This window comes from Erythrolamprus reginae, chromosome 2 (assembly GCF_031021105.1).
Source record: "Erythrolamprus reginae isolate rEryReg1 chromosome 2, rEryReg1.hap1, whole genome shotgun sequence".
NCBI classification, from domain to species: Eukaryota; Metazoa; Chordata; class Lepidosauria; order Squamata; family Dipsadidae; genus Erythrolamprus; species Erythrolamprus reginae.
In genome coordinates, this window is record NC_091951.1 from 240285237 (window position 1) to 240307639 (window position 22403).

The 22403-nt window shown below is 40.5% G+C and overlaps 1 protein-coding gene across 2 annotated transcripts in view; it reads left to right on the forward strand.

Annotated features, from left to right (window-relative positions):
- Positions 1 to 16726: 16726 nt before the first annotated feature.
- The window catches only part of TRABD2A (TraB domain containing 2A), a 102210-nt gene continuing 96533 nt past the window's right edge, over positions 16727 to 22403 (forward strand). Inside the window, exon 1 of one of the 2 annotated variants that reach the window (XM_070736227.1) lies at positions 16727 to 17263. In XM_070736227.1, the coding sequence (XP_070592328.1) occupies positions 17150 to 17263 (114 nt within the window). In that variant the 5' untranslated portion in view covers positions 16727 to 17149. The remainder of the gene's footprint in view (positions 17264 to 22403) is intronic. The other variant, XM_070736229.1, reaches the window with a different exon arrangement.

Consider the following 22403-nt stretch of genomic DNA (forward strand, 5'->3'; position numbering starts at 1 on the left):
AGCTATGCAGCTCAGGAAACAGATTCTGCAAAAAGACCAGTACTAAAGCTTATTGAAGAAGGCTATAACAACAAAATTGTGTAAATCTGATAACATTTTCCCTTCCTTTCTCTTGTCACTTTTAATCCAGGGAATCAGGAAGGAATCAAACAGAGTCTCTTTCTAATGTTTTCTCCAGACTGGGATCCTAGCTGAGATTATATAATTTTGCAAATTTAAGCCATTTAAAATAAAATCCAGGTATTTGCCTCTGTGTGAACAAATTTCAATCCACCTGTGAAGAAATACTAATCTGAATACACAGCTGAAGTTTTCTATTAAGCTCTCAAATTCTGAAGAAGCCAATCATGAATTCAAGATTAATAACGAAAGAATGACAGCAAAGGTTCTATTGGAGAATGCACCAAATTGTTTTGTTTCCTTTTCAGGCACAGGGAGTAGACATGGACTACGACATTGAATATTGCTAGGTATGATAAACTCAAAAGAAATGCAAATGTGTTGCGATGGTTCTGTCTCTTAAGTCCATATTATTTCTGTTGCAAATTGCTGTACCTGGGGTTTCACAAAGCAATACTGTACTTTAAAACTTATAAATTCCCCCAGGAAGAATGCAGTTGAGACAATGGAGGAAATAAACCATATATATTATGGTGGATTCTGAATTTTTTTTTTACTACCAGTTCTGTGGGTGTGGCTAGGAAAAAAAGAGAGAAAAGAAAGAAAAATAAGAATACAGTAAAGAATTCACATAACTTCCCATCATCATCATAAGGAATCTTTCTCAGTGGCTTATTCTTAGTAGCTTAGTGGGACCCAGCCACCACACCTCCTGCCTGATGCCTCAGCTCCTCCCTTGCAGCAGACGCGTGCCCCATTCTGCTTCAAATACGCAGTGTTCCGGCAGCACCTCCACCACCCGATGCTGGGTGGCAGGAGAAGCGGCCCAAGGAGCCCGACACCCATGTCTGCCAGCTGAAGATTGTTAGTACAGGGTACATGTTTGTTAGGGTTTGCCACTGTAAACTTGTACTATCTCTTTAAGCTTGTGCTATCACTTCAACTGTTAAATATTCTAGGCTGGTTCGTCATAAGAGAGCGCCAGTACTCCTTCCCTCAAATGACGCTGTGACGCTCATTTCTGCTCAGTCATTCTTACTTTACTTTGCCTGGAGGGGGGAGTGTATTTGCTTTGTGCGTATTTTATTGTATTTGCTTAGTGCTTATTATGAATTGTTTCTATCTTTTGTCTATATGTAAACAGTACTTATTAAGCATAACTAAGTCTGTGTCTTTGTTTCTTTGGCTTTATCACACACCCACGCTCTGTTAAAATTCTCTGCTTGGTGTATGTCGAAGGTCTCATAGCCTAGCTATACCGAGACATGCCAACAAAGATCCAGGAGATGGTGACATTTGTTTGGGATAACTACAAGCAGTTCAATTTGGGGGGAAATGAAATGAGACCTCTCACCAGAAACGGACATATCAGGAACATGTTTGGTGAGTTGAACTTTAATTCAGCTGCTGGTTGCTGCTCCAAGGCTGCCACTGCAGCCACCATCAGGCCGTGGTTGTCCCTTGAGCTGCTCTCTAGATTGGCTTCCATGCTCCATCCTCCTGTGGGAATGCAGGAGAACGGGCGCTCATGCCACTCCATGTCGGCGTTCCACTCCCCCTTTTCCTCCAGTGGTGGCTTTTCTTCGTCACCGTCCTATGTTTGATCTGGACTTGGGGGGGCCACCCCAACCTCTAGTAAACTGCTGAGGCAAACTTTGGGAAGCAAGAAGAGCTGGAAGAGGGAGGAGGGCAAGCCAAGCCAACCGATTCCGTGACAGTCTGCGGAGAGGGGCTGCATATAAATAAATAAATAAACAAATAAACAAATAAACAAACAAATAAATAAATAAATAAATAAATAAATAAATAAATAAATAAATAATTGTGATGTCACCAGTAGGCTGCTACCAGTTCGGGTGAACTGGTCTGAACTGGGAGGAACTCACTTTTGTTATGGAGTTCACACTTCAAGTTAAGTCATTATATAATCTAATTGATTTTAGTTTAGTACCTGTGTGAAAAAAACCCATTACAATTTGAAGTCGTGATTTAAACTTAGCCACAGGGTCGACATATCTTGCTAAATTCAAATCTTATACTAAGTCACGATTCACTGAAGTCTGTTTCACATATATGTTTAAGCTGTAAACCATAATTCATAACTACCAAGTTCATAAGCTGTAAACCATAATTTATAAGTTACCAGGTTTATAGGTTACCAGGTTTATATTAAATTAAGCAACCAAACCAATCAAACCATGAGATGAGTTAGCAGGAATTGTGAACTTAGTTTGGAATGCATTTTTGATGGAAAGAAAATTTGTTTCATTACATGCTATAAAATTTCTAACCAAACCATATATAAATTATATTTTATCCTTATCTCTGGAAGTATTCATTACTTCACCTATTTTTTTAAACTTAAATAAATCCAGTTATCATTGATTTATATGAGCCCTGCTTTTTTCTACACTTGAAAGTATATTGCTTCTCTCTCTATCTTAGCATCTTCAGTGACTAAGCATCTATCTTGGCATTTTTCCACAGGTATGAATATCACCCAACAAATTATGTAATACTTTATTTATGTAAAATGAGCAAAGATATCACTGATGTTTATTGTTTTCTTGGTAACTAGAGGCATTTAAGATGGTGAATTCAGTCTGGGTCCACATTTTGATTGAATCTGTAGAAGAATACAATTACATTTAAAAATAATATGATACATATTATTTAAAAATAATATGATATATTAATCCATACTGAAATTCCAGGGGTATCAATAACAGAATTAAATACCTGGGGTTTTGGGTGGAATCCTGAGGGTAAACATTTGGAGACAAGACTCAATTAATGGAGCAAGAATCTGGGATTATGTTTTGCCGGCATGTCTCAACCGCCCGTAATTACAGGGTAATTAGTCCAGGAAGACACACACCACATGATAAAAGGAAAACCCAAAAGTTTTTATAAACAGAAAAATAGAAGCAGCTCCCTTTTTAAATGTCAAAGGGATTTTCTGGTACACACAAAGCACAGGTTAAATGCAGTCCAATTGCTCACCCAATAACTGGGAAATTGAGTCCAATTCTAAAGTCCAGAGAGTCCACACACACAATTCTGAACAGCAAAAACCACGATCTTGACGAAACAATAAATCAGATAAACTACCACGAGGCTAAAACAGCAAGCTGCACTTTTATCTGTAGCACTAATTACAGCAGCCCCACCCAACCACAGGTGGCCTCATTTTCTCTTGTAATAATCCTTCAGTTGTTGTCTCCTATGCATCATTCTATGCATGCGTGGATGTGTCATTAATTCTTGTTCAGAATCCAGGGATGATACAGATGACTGATCTCCTCCTGGGCTGTCTGCCAAACTCCCCTCTTCCCTGTCACTCACACTTTCTTAGTCAGAGGAGACTTCATCGGCAGATTCTACTGGGAGAAAAACAGGCCTGCGGCATGTGGATGTCTCCCCCATATCCACCTCCACATTCCTTGGGGTAGGAGCTGGGCCAGAGCTAACCACAACGGACTACATAAATTTATATAAGACAATGCTGAAGTGTCTCACATTGAAATTCAAGGAAGGTGACCTGGCTTGTGTTTAATATATCTTAGATAATTTTTTTCCAAAATTTCATTTCTGAATGAGATTGATGGATTTTTGAGCCACTTTAATACAGTTTTTGTATGGAGAGCATGAAAAGGGTGAAACGTTGAAGTTTCTTAAATTTTGGGACAGCAGCAAAATTATGTTGCCCGAAATAGAAAATAATGGGTGCTGCCACTTTTGTGAAGTCATGGATTTTGAGTGGCAGGCTCTCTGTGCACTTAAGAGCTAAGAATAGGCAAATACTGTGCAATTCTCCTGCAGTTGTTATATGTCCCTTATGCTAAGTGCAAGCTAAATTAAATTCCAAAGAGTAGATTAGGAGAGGAACAACACAAATATAAAAATGCGTCAAATATACCAATAATGCACCAAACTCTGGGATCTGAAAGACTGCTTAAAACTTGCAGTCCACTCTAGGTTTGGGACTGCAATGTTTTGTTTTGTTTTTAATATAAATGAACATTAGAGTAGAGATCTATGGGTTACTTTTACTTTCCACATGGAAATTGTCCATTATACTATATCTATTTGGCTTAATGTAGATTTTTGTTTAATGTAGATTATATCTTCATGATGTACGTTCTCTGAAACGTTGGTTCCCCACACCATAGATGTGATTAGTCTTTAACAGATTCAACATTTATATTAGTTTCTACTTCTTGTTTGAATGAAAGATAGGCTGCTGTGGAACATATAACCTTTTCCTACGCCCCAGTAGATTTCCTTGATGCATCATTATATTGATTAGTGGTTTAAAAAGTCCTAAATTATATGGGAAGAATTTTTTGCCATGATTAACCACTATAGGATCATTTGGCAAACCATGATTTATCTTGCACTGTAGGCCTGATCAGTATTTAAATGGGGGGCTGCATTGATATCCCAAATTAATGGGTGAGAAGGAGAAGCCAAAAATGTACCCCAGAAGGAAACAGAGTTAAGTCACTTCAAAACAATACCAAGAAATCTGCAGGAATGCAATTATCCAGAATTAAACTCAATTCAAGGTCATATTTTTCTTCTTACTGGAGCAATTGATTAACTGGTTGATTAATTGATTGATTGATTGATTGATTGATTGATTCATTCATTCATTCATTCATTCATTCATTCATTCATTCATTCATTCATTCATGCCCTTCTCCTTGCGGACTCAGGGTGGCATGGTTAGCCCAGATATACTGTACTCATTTGCTGGTTGCCTTCTTCCAATTACTGTACATGCCTTGGCTGACCATTAAGTGGCAGCAAAGAGATATAATAAACTAAAGTCATAGTGGTCATCTGGAACTTTTAATATCTCCATTAATTGATTGATTGCATGCCATTGATTTTCTCCATGATAATCATCACCTCTTTCTCCAGCTTTTTCAATGGTGCATTTAAATTGCTGCATAACCGAATCTATCTGTCTTGCTATTGGTCCTCTTTCCTTTTTCCAATATTTTAGAGCTTTCTCCAGAGATGTCAATTAATATGTCAATGAAAAAAAAATTCCATAAAAGAGAGAATCTGAAGGTACCCAAGGATTATGCGGCAACTGTTTAACCCAACTCTTTTAGCACTTCCCTGTGGTAATGGATTCTTAAAGGTGAAAGTGGGAAACTATTTTATCCTCTTTTAATTTTGCCCACACTTGTGCTGAAAACAACAGCAGCAGCAGCAGGGTATAAGGAAAAGGTAGATTTGGGGAGGTGGAGAGGAAATGAGTTGTTGAGACTTAAGCTCAATGGAGCATTTAAGCACGCATTAAGTTTAAGGGCGTGAGTAATTGTGTTGGTTTTAGTTAGATGTGCTTCGTTGCATGGTGAGAGATATGGCTTGTGTCAATCTTATACTAAGCACCCAACTGCTTGTCTTTGTCAATAGGAAGGAAGCACATAATTGAGAGAAGGAAAACAACCATCATTGAAGAAAAAGACATGATTTTGTAGTGACTCAAATACAGCTTAGTGCTAAAGAACTAACCAGAGGGCCAAAGCAAACCTTTGGACTGCTGTCAATATTAACAGGCTGCAAAAAATAAATATTTTGACTTAAAACTGAGATAAAGATCCATCTTTAAGCAATGGAAATTCATCATCAGGCCCCAGTGGTGAGACAATGTATTCCAGAAACTTAATCATTGATAGAGTAGCAGGATCAACACTAAAAAAGCAGGAATGAGAACCTTACTAGGAAAAAAAATACAGCTGACTGCACCAATAGACAAAGCATTATGGAAGTTGGGAGTCACAAGACAATATTGGTGTTTCATGCTAAACTTGTAATGTGGGAAAAGTAATTAACTAGCTGAGATCATTAAAACTCAACCCTGCTGTTCTGTTCGGGTCGTATGTGACCCGAAGCCAAGTTTGAGTCCCTGTAAAAAATTTTCCCTGCATATCTGAAACTTGAAATTTCATGGCTTTTCATCATTTCAGGGGTTCTCTCTATGAGAATTTTTTTTGGGGGGGTGGGGGGTTTCTTTCTTGCTGAAAAACAAAAAGTCACACTTGTTCTGTTCCCGGGTCACCCTGACCCGGACCGCAAACTCTTCATTTGAAGTGCTTATGTTTGGTCAATTTGAATACTTTTTTCACTTGGAAAGTAGTCCGAACATTTCTGCACACAATGATATGAAAATTGAAATGAAAAAAGTAATTCTTATTGGTTTATTTTGCTGATAGAATGCGTGCCCCCCCCATTTTTGTGAAATATTTTTCAATTTATGGATAGTTTTGCTTGCAAAAACACGGGGGGGAGGCACATTTATGTGCAAAATAAACCAATAAGGATTAATTTGTTCAGTTCAATTTTCATTCCATTGTGTGCAGAAATGTTCAAACTTGTTTCCAGGTGAAAAAAGCTTTCAAAAAGACCAAATATAAGTACCTAAAATGATCAATTTGCAGTCCGGGTCAAATAGACCCGGGAACATAAGATTAGGGAGTTTTCTCGAACTGAGCAGCAGGGTTAAAAACAGGTCTCACCTGATCAGGGCTACAATAATGCAGGTGAGCCTTTGAGGGCAGAAAAGAGAGAGAGGCAAACTCCAATCTTGATAACATGTTGAGATCATCTGGGTTTCTGATGACTCCAATCTGATGGCACTCTGGTTAATACCTTTGGAAAGAATCTTCCAAAAGAGAGAGATTATATTTGGACTGTATAACTTAGACCGGTGATGGCGAACCTATGGCATGGGTACCACGGGTGGCACACAGAGCCATATCTGCTGGCACGCGAACTGTTGCCGTAGCTCAGCTCCAACGTACATGTGTGTGCTGGCCAACTGATTTTTGGCTTGCACAGAACCTCTGGGAGGGCATTTTTCGGCTTCCAGAGAGACTCTGGGCTTCGGGTGAAGAAATAAAGGTCAGTAATAGCTCGGGGCGGGTGGGATGGCTTTTTTTTCAAAGCACAGAATGAAGAGAAGCCATTCAAATACAGGAAAATTGGCCGAAAATTCAGGAAAAAAGATGGCGGCAGGCATGGACTACTACAGACAGAACTGGATCTGTGACACCAAAATTACATCACTAGCGAGTCGCTAAGGGTTCAAGTGATCTGGTCCGAACTGGGAGGAACCCACCCCTGCCTTACAGATGCTCTTTCTTTGTTCTAGATCAGTGATTTTCAACCTTTTTTGAACTGCGGCACATTTTTTTACATATACAAAATAATGGGGCACCTTGAGCAGGGCCGAGTGGGGGGGCTAAAAAAAGTTTGGACAAAAAAAATTCTCGCTCTCTCTCTTCTTCCCTTTTGCTCTATTTCTCTCCCTCTTTCTGACTCTTCCTTCCTTCCTCTCTCTTTCCATCCCTCTTTCTCTCTTCCTTCCTTCCTCTCTCTTTTGCTCTCTTTCTATCTCTCCCTCCTTCCCTGCCTCTCTTTCTCTCTCTCTCTTGCTTGCTTTCTCTTTCTTTCTTTCTCTCTTGCTTTCTTTCTTTTGCTTTCTCTCTCTCTCTTGCTTTCTTTCTTTCCCTCTCTCTTGCTTTCTTTCTCTTTCTTTCTCTCTCTCCTGCTTTCTTTCTCTTTCTTTCTCTCTCTCTTGCTTTTTTTCTCTTTCTTTCTCTCTCTCTCTCTTGCTTTCTTTCTCTTTCTTTCTCTCTCTCTCTTTCTCTCTCTTGCTGAGCTTCGCGGCACACCTGACCATTTCTCGCGGCACACTAATGTGCCGCAGCACACTGGTTGAAAAACACTGTTCTAGATTGAAATTTGAGATTTTCAGAACTGGCTCTGCCATTAAAGTTGAATAAGCAGCTACTTTAAACGCAATACACAGAAAGATGGGAGGTGATATTTTGAATATTAGTTGAATGTTTTCTTAAGACAGTTTCATATAACGTGCCAGTATTGCATTGTGCTTCCAGCTTCCATAATGATGGGGTATTGAATGACTTTGTCCCAAAAAGATTCTCATTTGTCCTTTCAGAGCTGCGCCATAGTACCATCTACTGGTCTGCTGGATAGTCAGGATTAAACAGCCCCTTTCACTTCATACCTTTTTCAATATTTACCTTCATCCCATTTTCTATGTACAGTGGTACCTCTACTTACGAACTTAATTTGTCCTGTGACCAGATTCTTAAGTAGAAACGTTCATAAGTAGAAGGAATTTTTCCCATAGGAATCAATGTAAAAGTGAATAATGTGTGCAAACCCATTAGGAAAATCCAAAACTTTAAGGCTTAAAAAAATAAGCGACAGGCAGACAAAGTGAAGGCAAACAGAGTGGAAACAGGCAAACAGAGTGGAAACAGGCAGCGAGGAGAAGCAAGGAATGGAGGTCCTAACAAAGGCAAACGAGTGGAGACGGGCAGTGAAGGAAGCGTCTGCCCCAAATCGCTTCCAAAATCACCCCTCCAGACGCTTCCTTCGCTGCCCCAAGTCGTTTCCCCCAGCAAAAGAAGCATCTGGAGGGGTGATTTTGGAAGCATTTTGTGGCAGCAAAGGAAGCGCCTGGAGAGGTGCTTTTGGAAGCATTTTGTGGCAGCAAAGCGTCTGGAGGGGTGATTTTGGCAGCGAGATGGGGCGGCTGCAGGAAGCAGAGGAGAGGGCGTGCCCTTTTGGCCACTGCTCACAGCAGCAGCTGCTGCCGAGAAAGAAGCAAGTGTTTGTAAGTCAAAAATGTTTCATGAGAAGAGGCAAAAAAATCTTGAATGCCCGGTCCATATCTCGAAAAGTTCGTAGGTAGAGGTGTTCGTAAATAGAGGTACAACTGTATTTGTTCCTATGTTAGTCTAACAATCTTATCCACTGGCTAGACTTTAAACCAGTGTTGGGTTCCTACAGGTATGGTCCACTCTGCCGTTCCGGTAGCAGCCCACTGATTGCATAATTTGTGCATGACTGCTCTGGTACCGTCTTTGCCGGGCTGTCGCACACACCAACTTTTTTCTGAATTTTTTCCTCTCTTTTTTTGCTTCCTGCGCATGCACGGAAGCAAAATCTCATGAGTGCATGCTTAAATGCAGGAGATTTCAGCAATTGTGCTTCTGTGCATGCACAGAAGCACAAAATTGCCAAAATCCCATGTGCGCGAGCGTCCCCCTTTGTTTTTATGCATGCACAGGAAGCAAAATCACGTGAGAGGACATCTGTGTGGGGGAAAACATGGCGATGTGCACAAAGCACACTGGTATCAAGGTTAGAGGAACCTACCCAGCTTTAAGCGTGGGTTTTTCCTCGTTTGCTGTTAAAAAAGGAAATTATTATTATTATTATTATTATTATTATTATTATTATTATTAATTAGATTTGTATGCCGCCCCTCTCCGCACAGTGGTACCTCTACTTACGAACTTAATTTGTTCGGTGACCGGGTTCTTAAGTAGAAACGTTTGTAAGAAGAAGCAATTTTTCCCATAGGAATCAATGTAAAAGCAAATAATGTGTGCGATTGGGGAAACCACAGGGAGGGTGGAGGCCCTGTTTCCTCCCAGGTGATTCCTAGAGAGGCCCCATGGAGGTTTCTCCTCGCCTTTTCCGGCCCTGTTTCCTCCCAGGAGATTCCCTAGAGAGGCCCCACGGAGGCTTCTCTCTGCTTTTTCCGGTTACAGTTTCGGAGACTCAGGTTTGCAAGTGGAAAATGGTTCTTGAGAAGAGGCAAAAAATTCTTGAACACCCGGTTCTTATCTAGAAAAGTTGTTAAATAGAGGCGTTCTTAGGTAGAGGTACCACTGTATAAGATATATTTTTTCTGCCCCGAGGCTTGATATTTTAATCTACAGAATGGGTGAGATGAGGTGTGGGTTTTGTGTGTGTGTGTTTGTATGATTTCTACAGAGCTCTGCAGGCAGGTGAATTCAATTCAGCAGTCCCCTGTTCAGGCCATGCACTGTCATATCCTTTCAGTCCCTGAGAAATTGTGTTTGCATAGCTTGCTTTGAGGTGGCAATTATTAAGATGTACTGTATTTAGAATATCCTTTTTCTTCCTTATTTTGAGCTTGTGCCTGACATGTAACCACTTCACTTTGTAATGTATTCCCCATATTTCCCTTCCAGCTGACCTAATGCTTTCATACAGTAACATACTACAAAGTTCACTAACCCTTTTTATCTAAGGGTGTAAATAGGCCTCTGTTGCTTCTGCTTCTTTGAAATCCACATCACTCCTTCTAAGCAAACTTCTTTTCAAATGCAGATAATCTCCAGGACTTTCTTCCCCTTCCCCCCTCACTTCCCCCTTAATCTAAGGGAAAGGCTTATCCATTTCCTTAGGGTATCTTGCAAAGTATCTGTTGCATTTATCTCCCACCCACCCCACCCCCCAAAAAAACCCTTGCAAATTGCATGTGGATATGAAGCTCATCCTAACTTGCTACAGTAATAGGTGACATGGAAAGACATTTTATTAGCTTATACCCCATTTTAAAATCCAAGGTTAGGGTATATTTGAAATCCAACAATGACTAAAATCTGAGTATACCAGTGGATGGATGGATGCACCATTGCAAACATCCTGAAGGACCAGGATGTGGCCGATCAACTTTTTGAAAAAAAAATCCCCCTGTGTGGTTTCTAAGAGTTGATAGCAAGCTGATGACAGATAATCAATGGAAAAGTAGCTAATGTGGATAGCTACCCACAACATTAATGGAAAACACACACTATTTTTGCTGCTCCGAAAACACACATGCTGTTCTTTAGAGTTATTTTTCTGATTATTATTTTAAAAATCTAGATTTTATAGTTTTGGCTGCACAGAGACTAAAACAGAGAAAATTTAATTCTTACAGGCTGATGCCTATAATACATTTCTTGAAAACGTGTGACTCTGTTTTAAGCCTCCAGCTATCTTTTTCGTGGGGGCGGATAGCAGTATTTTAATTCTGTAATACGTAAAATAAATTGTTTTATCGGTACTCAGCAAAGCATTCAATGGAAGGTGAGGAAATATTTAAGCTTTGTCAAACAAGCAGGATTAGGGCTTGTTAGTACTTGGAGAAGAGATAATGAGAATGCCACAACAGTAGGCTTGACTAGGGTTTTATTCATCTATCCATTCATCCAAATTCTATAGCTGGGTAGTCATAAGTATGAACAATGGTCATAAGTCACCTTTTTCAGTGCTGTTGTAACTTCAAATGGCACCATTTACTACCCATGGAGCTGCATTTTGCCCATGTTGAAGTTTCTGTGTTTTTTTTTCAAATATTTTTTATTAATTTTCTTTAAAATGACACACAGACTTACAAACATTTAACATACAGTGTAGGGATGTATCATCCCTGCTTTTCTCAAAAGTATAAATGCAGATACAGAAAAAGGAATACATGATTAAATACATAATTCAATGCTACTAATACAGAAAATATCTAATAGAAAGAAATTGATATCATAAGGAAATTCTAACTAGTTTCAAGTCAAACAGTCTTAAAAATTCTATTCTATATATATAAACTAAATCTAATATAAATCTCAATGAAAAAAAAGGAGTAATTTGAACCAAAATATCTATACTTATTATTAATCTTCTATCTTTGTTTTTTTTTCTTATCTATCCATTCATAAACATTGTTCCATGCATGTTGAAGTTTCTGAATGCTCTTTAAGGGCAGACCATACTATCAATTTTTGACCATTTTACAGAAGGTGAAATTGGAATAGCTGAAAGAGTCCCTTGATGTATTTATCTAATCTTTCTACAATAAATTGACTTACCTTGTCCAAGCAAGAGACCCTGTGCCCCCAAATTCCTCAAGTTGTTGTAACCCAAAACAAAGACTCTATAGCTGAAATGATAAAAAGAACAAACTCCAAAATAAAGTGCCCCCTCCCTCCACTCCCGAAAAAGTACAGGAGGGCTGAAAACATATCTATTTACAAATCACCCTTAATAGACTCACCAGTGGATGGTGGAGTTCAAAGAAAGCAATATATTACACCTTAATTACTTCTATAGTATTACAATGCAACAGACTTACATTCAGTAGAGTGGCTGCCTAGCAATGGGGGCCCTAAGTGAATTGTGGTGACATTCAAACAGTCTATGCTTCCAAGCATGCTTTTCAAAATGAAACCCACTTTCCTAATATTTCCCATAGGATATGTTTTGTGAGACACAGATATCCCAAGCCCCTCTCGCTGAGTTCATTATATCAAGAGGCTAGTATTTACTATTGACAAACAAGAACTGGATGCTGTTCCCCCAGTCACACTAAGATAACAAGCCAGCCTTGTCCTTGGGAGAAGTCTATTTAGATAAGCAAACCCAGACACAGAGAGAAGGGCAGCTTTCTTTCTTTCTTTCTTTCTTTCTTTCTTTCTTTCTTTCTTTCTTTCTTATTGGACTTTTATGCCACCCCTCTCCGAGGACTCTGGGCATCTTACAACATACAGTGGTACCTCTACTTACAAACTTAGTTCATTCCGTGACCAGGTTCTTAAGTTGAAAAGTTTGTAAGAAGAAGCAATTTTTCCCTTAGGAATCAATGTAAAAGCAAATAATGTGTGCGGTTGGGGAAACCACAGGGAGGGTGGAGGCCCTGGTTCCTCCCAGGAGATTCCTAGAGAGGCCCCATGGAGGCTTCTCCCTGCCTTTTATGGCCCTGTTTCCTCCCAGGAGATTCCTAGAGAGGCCCCACGGAGGCTTCTCCCTGCCTTTTCTGGTTACAGTTTCAGAGGGTCGGGTTTGTAAATGGAAAATGGTTCTTGAGAAGAGGCAAAAAAAAATCTTGAACACCTGATTCTTATCTAGAAAAGTTCGTAAGTAGAAGCACCACCACAGGTAGAATTACCACTGGAACAATATAACATCCTAAATTCATTAAAGTTAAACCAATAGTCTAAAAAACCGCCAAACCATAAAAACACTCATTCCTATTCAAACAAGTAACTCACAATACATTTGTTGGCCCCAAGCCTGCCGGCATATGTGAATCTTGAGACTCTTATGGAAGGCGAGGAGGGTGGTTGTGGTGCGAATCTCTGGGGGGAGCGAATCCAGAGGGCCAGGGCCCCTACAGAGAAGGGTCTTGAAACTGAACCACTGGAGGCAGAAATAAGTGACACTTTTAGAACCTTGCCAGGACAAGGACTTAGTGAAGAAGCTAGAAGAAGCTCCACAACTGATATGATTTCTGTGCCCTACGCAGAAGGTTACAAAAGCAACATTAATACTAGTATGAGTGAATCTCCTATACAAGTTGAAAACAGGCAAAAAAAAAACCCTAGCCTTTACTAAAATGTTAGTCGGGTTGCAAACCTAGCCCCATAAATCACCCAGTTTGCAAGATCAGCACCCATAGAGTTTATCCCAATACACATTTTGCCCTGTGGATTTGAGATTTCTCAGCTTTGTTTCCTAAATGTTTACATATCTTATTTTGAAACTTCCACTCTTATTGCCTTGAGTTCTTGTTATCCCACTAGCATTGTTGTCTGACGATTATTGGAGTTAGAGGCAAACATATGTAGAAGGCAACAGATTGGGGATGAAATAGCTTTCAGCAAATTGCAGGAGGGAGTAGCTATCTTCACCTAAGTTCCCCATTATCTGAGGAGATTCTCAATCAGAGTAAGCTATAATGTGGTTTACCATGTTGGGTGAACACAATTGTTACTCTTTATTGAGCATGACACACAATATTAGGCAAGGCTAGCAGTTTATTCAGGAAATGTATGGTATTTATTTATTTGTCATAGAGATAGTCCCTGACTTACAGCCATTCATTTAGTGATCATTCAAAGTTACAACAGCACTGAAAAAAAAGTAAATTATGACCATTTTCCACACTTACAACCATTGTAGGATCCCCATGGTCGCATCATCAAAATAGTGGCAATTGACAAGTATTTACTAAGTTGTAACCTTCCCAGCAAGCTTCCGACAAGCAAAGTCAAAGCCTGATTTGCTTAATTACCACATTCATTTAACAAGTGCAGTGATTCCCTTAACAACTGTGGCAAAAAGTTGTATCAAATGGGAAAAAAGGAATTTCATTGCCTCACTTAGCAATAAAAATTTTGGGCTCAATTGTGGTCGTAAGTTAAAAATGGCTCATCACCCTCACAAAGGGACTCTGGATGATATTACAATAAAATATGAGGATACAAGCAATTTTCTTAATAGTTTTAAATTAAAAGGATTAACTGATTAACTATGAATTGTTAATAACCCAGTGATGGCCCTAGAAAATGGTACTTCTGGCTGTATACACACGTTCTTCTATAAATCATGATTTAACAAAGCAGTGTTTAGGTTTACTTACCGTAGATCAGAAAACAAGCCATATTAGAAATAATCATATTTATTTATTTAATTTTTATTCCCACCCATCTCAGGTGGCGTAGTGGGCAGAGTGCAGTATTGCAGGCCACTAAAGCTGACTGCTAGATCTGCAGGCCAGCAGTTCAAATCTCATCCCCAGCTCAAGGTTGATTCAGCCTTCTATCCTTCTGAGGTGGGTAAAATGAGGACCCGGACTGTGGGGGCAATATGCTGGCTCTGTGCTATTGCTAACATGTTGTAAACTACCCTGAGTCTAAGGAGAAGGGTGACATAAAAACAAAACAAATGAATAACAAATAAATAAATCCAATTCACTCTGGATTGAATCATATGGTGTGAATACAGTGGTCCCTTGACTTTCGTGGGTCGCAGAAAGCCTATACTAGCTAATGACAGTCTGATCTTATTTTCTTGGACTTTTTTGTTTGTCTGTCTGAAGGCTACTTACTGTTGAAAGACAGGGAAATCAGAGCAGTGAGTGGATATGTCACAAGGGGTTGACTTATCTAAAATGAAAGAAGGACCAGAGACTTCAAAGTAGGCTTGTTGAGGGGGAAGTAGGAGCCCCCTTTCTTGAGCAAAGTACAGTGTTCCCTCGATTTTCGCGGGTTCGAACTTTGCAAAAAGTCTATACCACGGTTTTTCAAAAATATTAATTAAAAAATACTTTGCGGTTTCCCCCCCCTATACCACGGTTTTCCCCGCCCGATGACGTCATATGTCATCGCCAAACTTTCGTCTGCCTTCTATAAATATTTTTTTTAATAAACTTTAATAAATAAACATGGTGAGTAATAATTTAAGTGGTTGCTAAGGAGATGGGAAATTGCATTTTAGGGGTTTAAAGTGTTAGGGAAGGCTTCATAGCCAAAAATAGTGTATTTACTTCCGCATCTCTACTTCGCGGAAATTCGACTTTGCGGGCGGTCTTGGAACGCATCCCCTGCAAAAATCGAGGGAACACTGTATTTGTCTTGTGGCTTCATCAGTTTATCTTTGAAAGGCAGATTTGGCTACTCACTTGAAGCCACCACAAGATTCCCTGAATGAGCAGGCCACCCATACCCTCCCCAAACTTGTTTGTTGATTTCCCCCTTATTTTATAGTCTCTTTCTTCCTAGGATCTGATTCCCATTGATTTATAAGCCACAATCAGTTTAATAATTATTTATGTCACAAGCCACATTCAGAAAAAACCTAAACCCAAACTATGCCACCTCAAGACCTTCTTGCACTGTCATTAAAAACCAAACTGGGCTCTATGACAATTCCTCATGGCCAAAGTGCCACAGTCATCATGCCACAGGACAACTCAGTGCAGGACAAGTTAACACCAATATCAAAGAAACAGTGGAACAGAATCATTAAAGAAAGGATACAAAAGGAAGAACAGAATGAAATATGACCGGATAAAGTTAAAAATAATTAATTTTAAATAATTAAAAACAATCGTTAAATGGTCCCGTAACAAGTAGCGAGTTGCCAGCAGTGAATTTGTCACAACGCGTTGGCTGTGGCAAGTTGTCCCGTTCCCACCAAAACTGGCGGCCTAGTCATTGAAGGCTACAACTGCGGGACTTTAGTGGCCATCCATTGTCTGTAAGGGGTGGGTGGGTTGCATCTAATAGGGTGAAGGGTTGACTTATTCGGATGGCAAACTGCAACTATGCTGCTCAAAAACATAAAGGGAACACTCAACACATCCTAGATCTGAATGAACGAAATATCCTAATTGAATATTCCATTTGCACAACGGCATAGAAACATAGAAGATTGACAGCAGAAAAAGACCTCATGGTCCATCTAGTCTGCCCTTATACTATTTCTTGTATTTTATTTTAGGATGGATATGTTTATCCCAGGCATGTTTAAATTCAGTTATTGTGGATTTACCAACCACATCTGCTGGAAAATAATATTTTCTCACCTTACTTCTAATTCTAAGCATGTGGAATTGCCTGTCCATCAGTGTTCCTAAGTGGACAGTTTGATTTCACAGAAGTTTTATTTACCTGAAGTTAGATTCTGTTTTTTTTAAGTATCCCCTGTATTGTTTTGAGCAGTGTATTATTTGTTTTCCCCTAATGTGGGTGCTGGGAGCGTTACGCCTACCATCACCCCCCCAAGGTCTGTCGCCGCGTGGGATGCCTTGCAAACAACTACGCGGAAAATCCAGCAGGAGGCCAACTGGGCCCGGGGCGGAGGTCAGAGCAGGGAAAGGAGGAGGGCTTCTCCGGCCGGCGGCGGGAGAGTTTAGGGTTAGGCACCTCCTGCGGCCAATCCCGGCTAGCGTTCGTGACTTGCTGTCTCCATCCAGGGGGCGGCTGCTGCTGCTGCAAAAAATTAAATAAATAAACCCTCCGCCGTTCGGCTCTCCTGGAACAACTTTGAACCGGGAGATTGACGGAGGGATCGGGCGGGGGACGGAGCCTCCCCCCCTCCCTCCGCAGCATGGCGAATCCTCCTCCTCCTCGCAACCTGGGACGGAGACCCTTTAAGAGGTGGGGGCAGCGCCTGGAAGGCTCGGCTAGGGGGTGATTTAGGGAGCGAGCCGCTAGGACAGCCGCCTTAAAAAAAAAAGAAGTCGCCCTCAGAAGAGAACCACGCTTTGGTCCGGGGCGGGGAAGGAAAGCAAAGCCGACCCCCACCAAAGTTTCTCCCCCTTTCAAACTTTTCGTAATTTTTGGCCCAGTGAATGAGCTCTATCCCCCACCCACCCACCCGTGTCCCGGGCGTGGAGTAAACTAGGATGGTGGTGCCCAACGCCGAGCTTCGCTTGGCGCTGATTTGCCTCCTTCTCTTGCTGGCTGGAGCCAAGCCGAGTCCGGAGCCTGCTGCGGCCAGCTGCAGATCCCGCGGAAAAGTAAGTTTCTTGCCCCGGGGAGAAAACGAAGGCGCGGGCGGAATTTCCACCCCACGCGGGATGGCAATGGAAGGAAACCCCCCTACCTCCCGAGGTTTCGTCCGGCAAAGGTGGGGAGGAGGACGGCTTGGAAGGGGGAGTTTGCTTCGGGGGAAATTTGAGGGCGGGAGGGCGCGCGCACCTCCAGCTGTTTTTACCTCAGGAGGTCAGGGAACCTCCCGAGCTGTATCCGTCTCCGTGCAAGTTTTTCGTTTAAACTTTCAACAAAACTTTTTTTGCTTTTTTTGAGCGGGGCTGGCGGGATGAAGATGGGCAAATTGGTCGTGAGGTGTTGTTAAAAGCCGGATCTGCCTGGTCCTGCGGGCAGAGACTTTTCCTTCCCTTCAAACCGCAGTTGAGGGCAAACCTCGAGCGCCACCTTATTGTGCTTTATATAAACTGAGAACAATTTAGCTACCTGTTGTAGAGATGGGACTAGGGTTGGGTACCTGTCGCAAACGTTTTAGGAGTACAGTATATAGTACTAGAACAGGATAGAATTTTATTGGTCAAGTGTGATTGGTCCCCGAATCCCCCCCCCCCATTCCTCGGGATGCATGTTAATTAATTAAGGTGTGATTTATTAAGCTGAATTGATTTAATTCACCTGGTTTTCCCCTGTGTAGGGGCTGAGTTGGAAGGGAGGCGAAACCGCTTTTCCAGGCTCTCTGAGAGATGGAGGAGATAGCAAGGGTGGTGTTTTCTTCCTAAAAGAGAGGAGGGGGGCCGGGGTGTAAATTAGCCCTTGATGGGATTTAGAGTGCCTTTAATGAGATCCAGCCGGGAGAGGAGATAAGGTTCAGCGGAGGTGCCTGCCTGCTGTTTGTTTGGTTCGGCCTCTTTTGAGTTTTGTTTACTTTTGACACTCCTTCACCAAGCTGTGTGGATCCCCCCATCCCGCCTTCGCACTGTCTTCACCTTACCAAGATTGGGGAGAGAGAATGGAGGGAGGAGCAAAAACAGACAGGAGATTCCTATATTATTAATGAACCTCAGCTGCTGTAGCTTCCTTCCTTCTTTCTGTGGTTTTTTTTTTAATCTCTTTTAAAAAAAAAAGTTAAATGGCTAAATTTAAATTTGTTAAAGACTGCTTTTCTTTATCTTTCAAAAGTCTATCTGCTGATTGGGGGGTGGGGAATTTGAACTAGCTAAAATAAAATTGTCACATTTCTCATAGAGACACCCCCCCCCCCCCAATAAAAGTTCTACAGAAGATTGCAAAGAGCAAGCTGGTTTTGGGATGGCCTCTTTTAATCTTGCTCCCTGGAAATAATTTGCCCAAAAATATAACATTGGAGTGAAATTATTTTTTTTTATAAGAATCAGCCTGCATCCTAATTCTGGCTTGTTCTACCCTGGGAAATATGATGGTGTATGTACAGTCAAGGGCTTATCCCCAAAGAAAGTGTGCATAAACTTTCAGCAATAGTTAAGAAATAAAAACAGTTTGTCTAATATAAAGGCATGAGCAGTTTTACTCAAACTTTGTAATATCTTTTTTTTCTTGTCACATAAATGGTCAAAAACTCTGCTCCAGGACAGATTTGAACTAAAGTTGCGGGGGAAAAGTAAATTTGTGTGTACTCTTTGTATTAGGAATGTGTATGGGTCCAAGAAAACACCTACGAGGTCAGGCTATACACTAATATCAGGAGACTTGCACTTATTTCTTAAAATAATTCTACAAAGAATGGCTTTAAAATGCGTAGTGACCTCATTCACTTATGCTCCGTCCAGCTTAAGAAGCAATTTATGTACAGAATTGTGGGCCTTGATAATAGCAATAAAGAATGAAATTGAAGAAATAGACTCATGAAGAAATCCAAGCATTCAGTTAGAATGGGGCAAAAGTCCAGAAAGCAACTTTTCAAATGGTTTTAATCCTGACTACATTCCTTGAAAGCAAGTCAGTTTTAATTTAGTGTCGTGCGGTGCACTGGGGAATCAGTTTGATGGAGTGACATTAGAGTGGTATGTGACCATGGCTGAGCAAGAATTAAAATATGCAGTTTATCAGCAGACTAAAACAGTGTTTAACCCCCCACCCCCACCCCCAGCATGAGTTAGTCAGAAATTTGTGTTATCTCACATAACTTTATTCAGAAGTAAATCCTACTAAACTGAATGGGTTTTACTCCCTGGAAAGCATGCACAGTGTCAACCCTTGACACACAGCATTTTGGCTATGCTTCTACTAAAATCAGCTGGTTTTACGCTAGTCTTACATTTTTCCTTTGCTTTTAATGGCATTTACCTATCATTAAATCTGAGTTGATTTTAGTTTAATTGCAAGCAATGTTGACAATTTTGTTAGAAAACTATGGTGCTATCCAAAATAATGAATGCTTCAGGGTAAAATTCACAGAAGTCTTTTTTCCTGTTGATCTAATCGTGCAAGTTGGTATGTATGAGTAATTAAATTTCAGATAATCTGATTCTAGTCTAATCGGATTTTGGAAAACAGTGAATTGGCCCTAGAAACTAATTGACAGGCATGGCCTTCAATAAAGCACTATCATAATATGATCCTTGACATGGGCTTGCTCACAATCTGTTGCTGTGCTCTTTATCTCTTGGAGTTGCTGCCCATATAGAATGTTACAACAATCTAACTTGAAGATAACTAAACTATAAATGACCGTAGCCAGATCAGTGTCCTCCAGAAAACACATAATTGTTGCATCTAACAATAATACAGGAATAAAAGGGAACCCCTTGGAGGACTTCAAAGGTTGGTGGCTTTGAGACTTTTTGCCTTTGAGAAACAATCGGAAAAGTTGCTTTCAAGTTACTTAGAAGAAAACCATGGCTGATAATATCAATACCAGCAGAGAAGTATTTCCCCTCTTTATTTCCCAATGCACCTAACCCAGAAGTGGATTCTAAAACCTGGCGCTACCAGTTCATAGAATCGGGCCAATCCAGGAGCAACCCACTGCTGACCTAACCCCACCACAATCATCAAAGCTCTGTGTAGCTCTAAACCAGACTGAACATCTGATTCTTAAGGATCCAGATCACAGGTGGGTAACACCTGGGCTGTTAATCATATTGTTGTAGTCACTGATTAATTGCTGGTCCAGATTCTCTGGGTGGTATGCTGTCTGGGAAACTGGGTGATAAATAGGTACGTCTTGGTTTGAATTTTACATCTTCTGTCATATCCCTAGCTGGCCTTAGGCAAGCCACATGGCAGCAATAGCAGAGAGACAGATGCTACTTCTGGATTTATTACATACAGCAGTAAAAGGTTAGCTGGCGCTTGTGACAAAATATAGGGTTGGAGGGAGGCATTTAGTTACTCTACATTCAAGGAATTGGCATATTTGGGCATGCCACATGCATCTCTAATGTTATCGTCTCCAGTGAGTCCAAAGGCTTATAATAAATTTCCAGGCATCATGTATTGGCCAGATTCAAATCATATACTGGCTAATATCAATTGACAGGTCTTTGTGATGTCGGTTTTTTAAATATTGTCATTTTTAAAAAAAAGTAGCTCTCCATCTATTGCTCCATCTGTCGTTTACTTGACTTCCAAAGTACCCCCACTAGCTCCCATGATGGTTCTGTACTCTAGGACTCATCTGAGGGAGAACATTGCATCCATCTCTTCAAAAGGGATGGAAGCTGCATGGAGCTGAATGGACAGAAGATGCTGCAACGACAGAGGTGACATGTTATGGAAAAGTTTTGGACCTCTGGATCCTGATGAAGTAGACAAAGTTCCCTGCAGTTTTAGCTCTACTGCTTGTGATTTGCACCCCTGCTCCATCAGGGTAATCAAAGTGATGAGGGAGAGCACCAGTAGTTTGATGTAGGCTGCATTCAATGCCTCTCTGAATGAAGAGGAAATGTCAGAAGCTCTTAAAGATGGATTGGCTTGCCCAGATCTGGATCTAACAGAATTGGATAGTTTCCTTTTGGGGAAAGGTTATTGAGAAAGTGATGGAGGTAAAGCTACAGAAGCTATGAAGGATATCATGAACTTTTGGCAGTAGAATAGAATAGAAATAGAAATAATAATAGAAATCGAAATTGAAATAATAATTGAAATAGAAATAATAATAGACATAGAAATAATAATAGAAATAGAAATAATAATAGAAATAATAGAAATAGAAAATATGTGATTGGACACGCAAAGATTTTGTCTTGGTGCAAATGCTGTCAGTGTACATAAAATTAAAGTTTGTCAAGAATCATAAGGTACAACACTTAATGTCTGGGTACATATAAGCAATCAAATCCTATTCGGAATCAGTCAATATAAATTGTAAGGATACAAGCAACAAAGTTACATCATACAGTCATTTGTGGGAGGAGATGGGTGATGGGAACTATGAGAAGATTAATAGTAGTGCCTGTCATATCTGGACATGAAACATAAACCAAACTAATCATGATCATAGATGAAGGGACTTAAATGGAGGTGGCATGACCATCCTCGTCCTTCTAGAATTTTCAGCAGTTTTTGCTACTGTTGATTAAGATATCCTTTCTGAACCAACTGCAAAGTTATGAGTTGGACGCAAGCATCGCCCCGAGTCTTCGGATAGGGGCGGCATACAAATCTAAGAAACTATTATTAAATTATTATAAATCTATTATTATTTTTGCATTCCTTATCTGAGCAGACAGGTCCAGAGGATGGTTATGGTAGCAGGGGAGAACCCAGGGCACTTTATATGAAGTGTCTCCGTATTCAGTCATTTCTCCTTGCTGAAAGAAGTCATCCATCACTTCAGGTTGAAATGTTATCAATATGCAGATTATACTCAGTTAGATATCTCCACCAACTTCCCTGAGTCTAGGTGGGTAAAAATAATGAGCCAAATCTTGAAGCCCTTATTATTGATAGGGGGAAAAACAGGATTAGACTCAACCCAAGGAAGATAAAATTGCTGTTGATCCAGGTGCTGATTCCAAGGTTGCACCATTTCTGGTTCTCAAAGGAGTTGCATTTTTTTTTAAAAAGAGCCAACTTGTAGTATGGGTTATTGCTGAAGAGTAGATGAAGACTGTGGCCAGAAGGGTTTTTGCAGAAATTTGACTGGTGCACCATCTGTGGGCTTACCTGGAAAAGGATGAAGACAGTCCC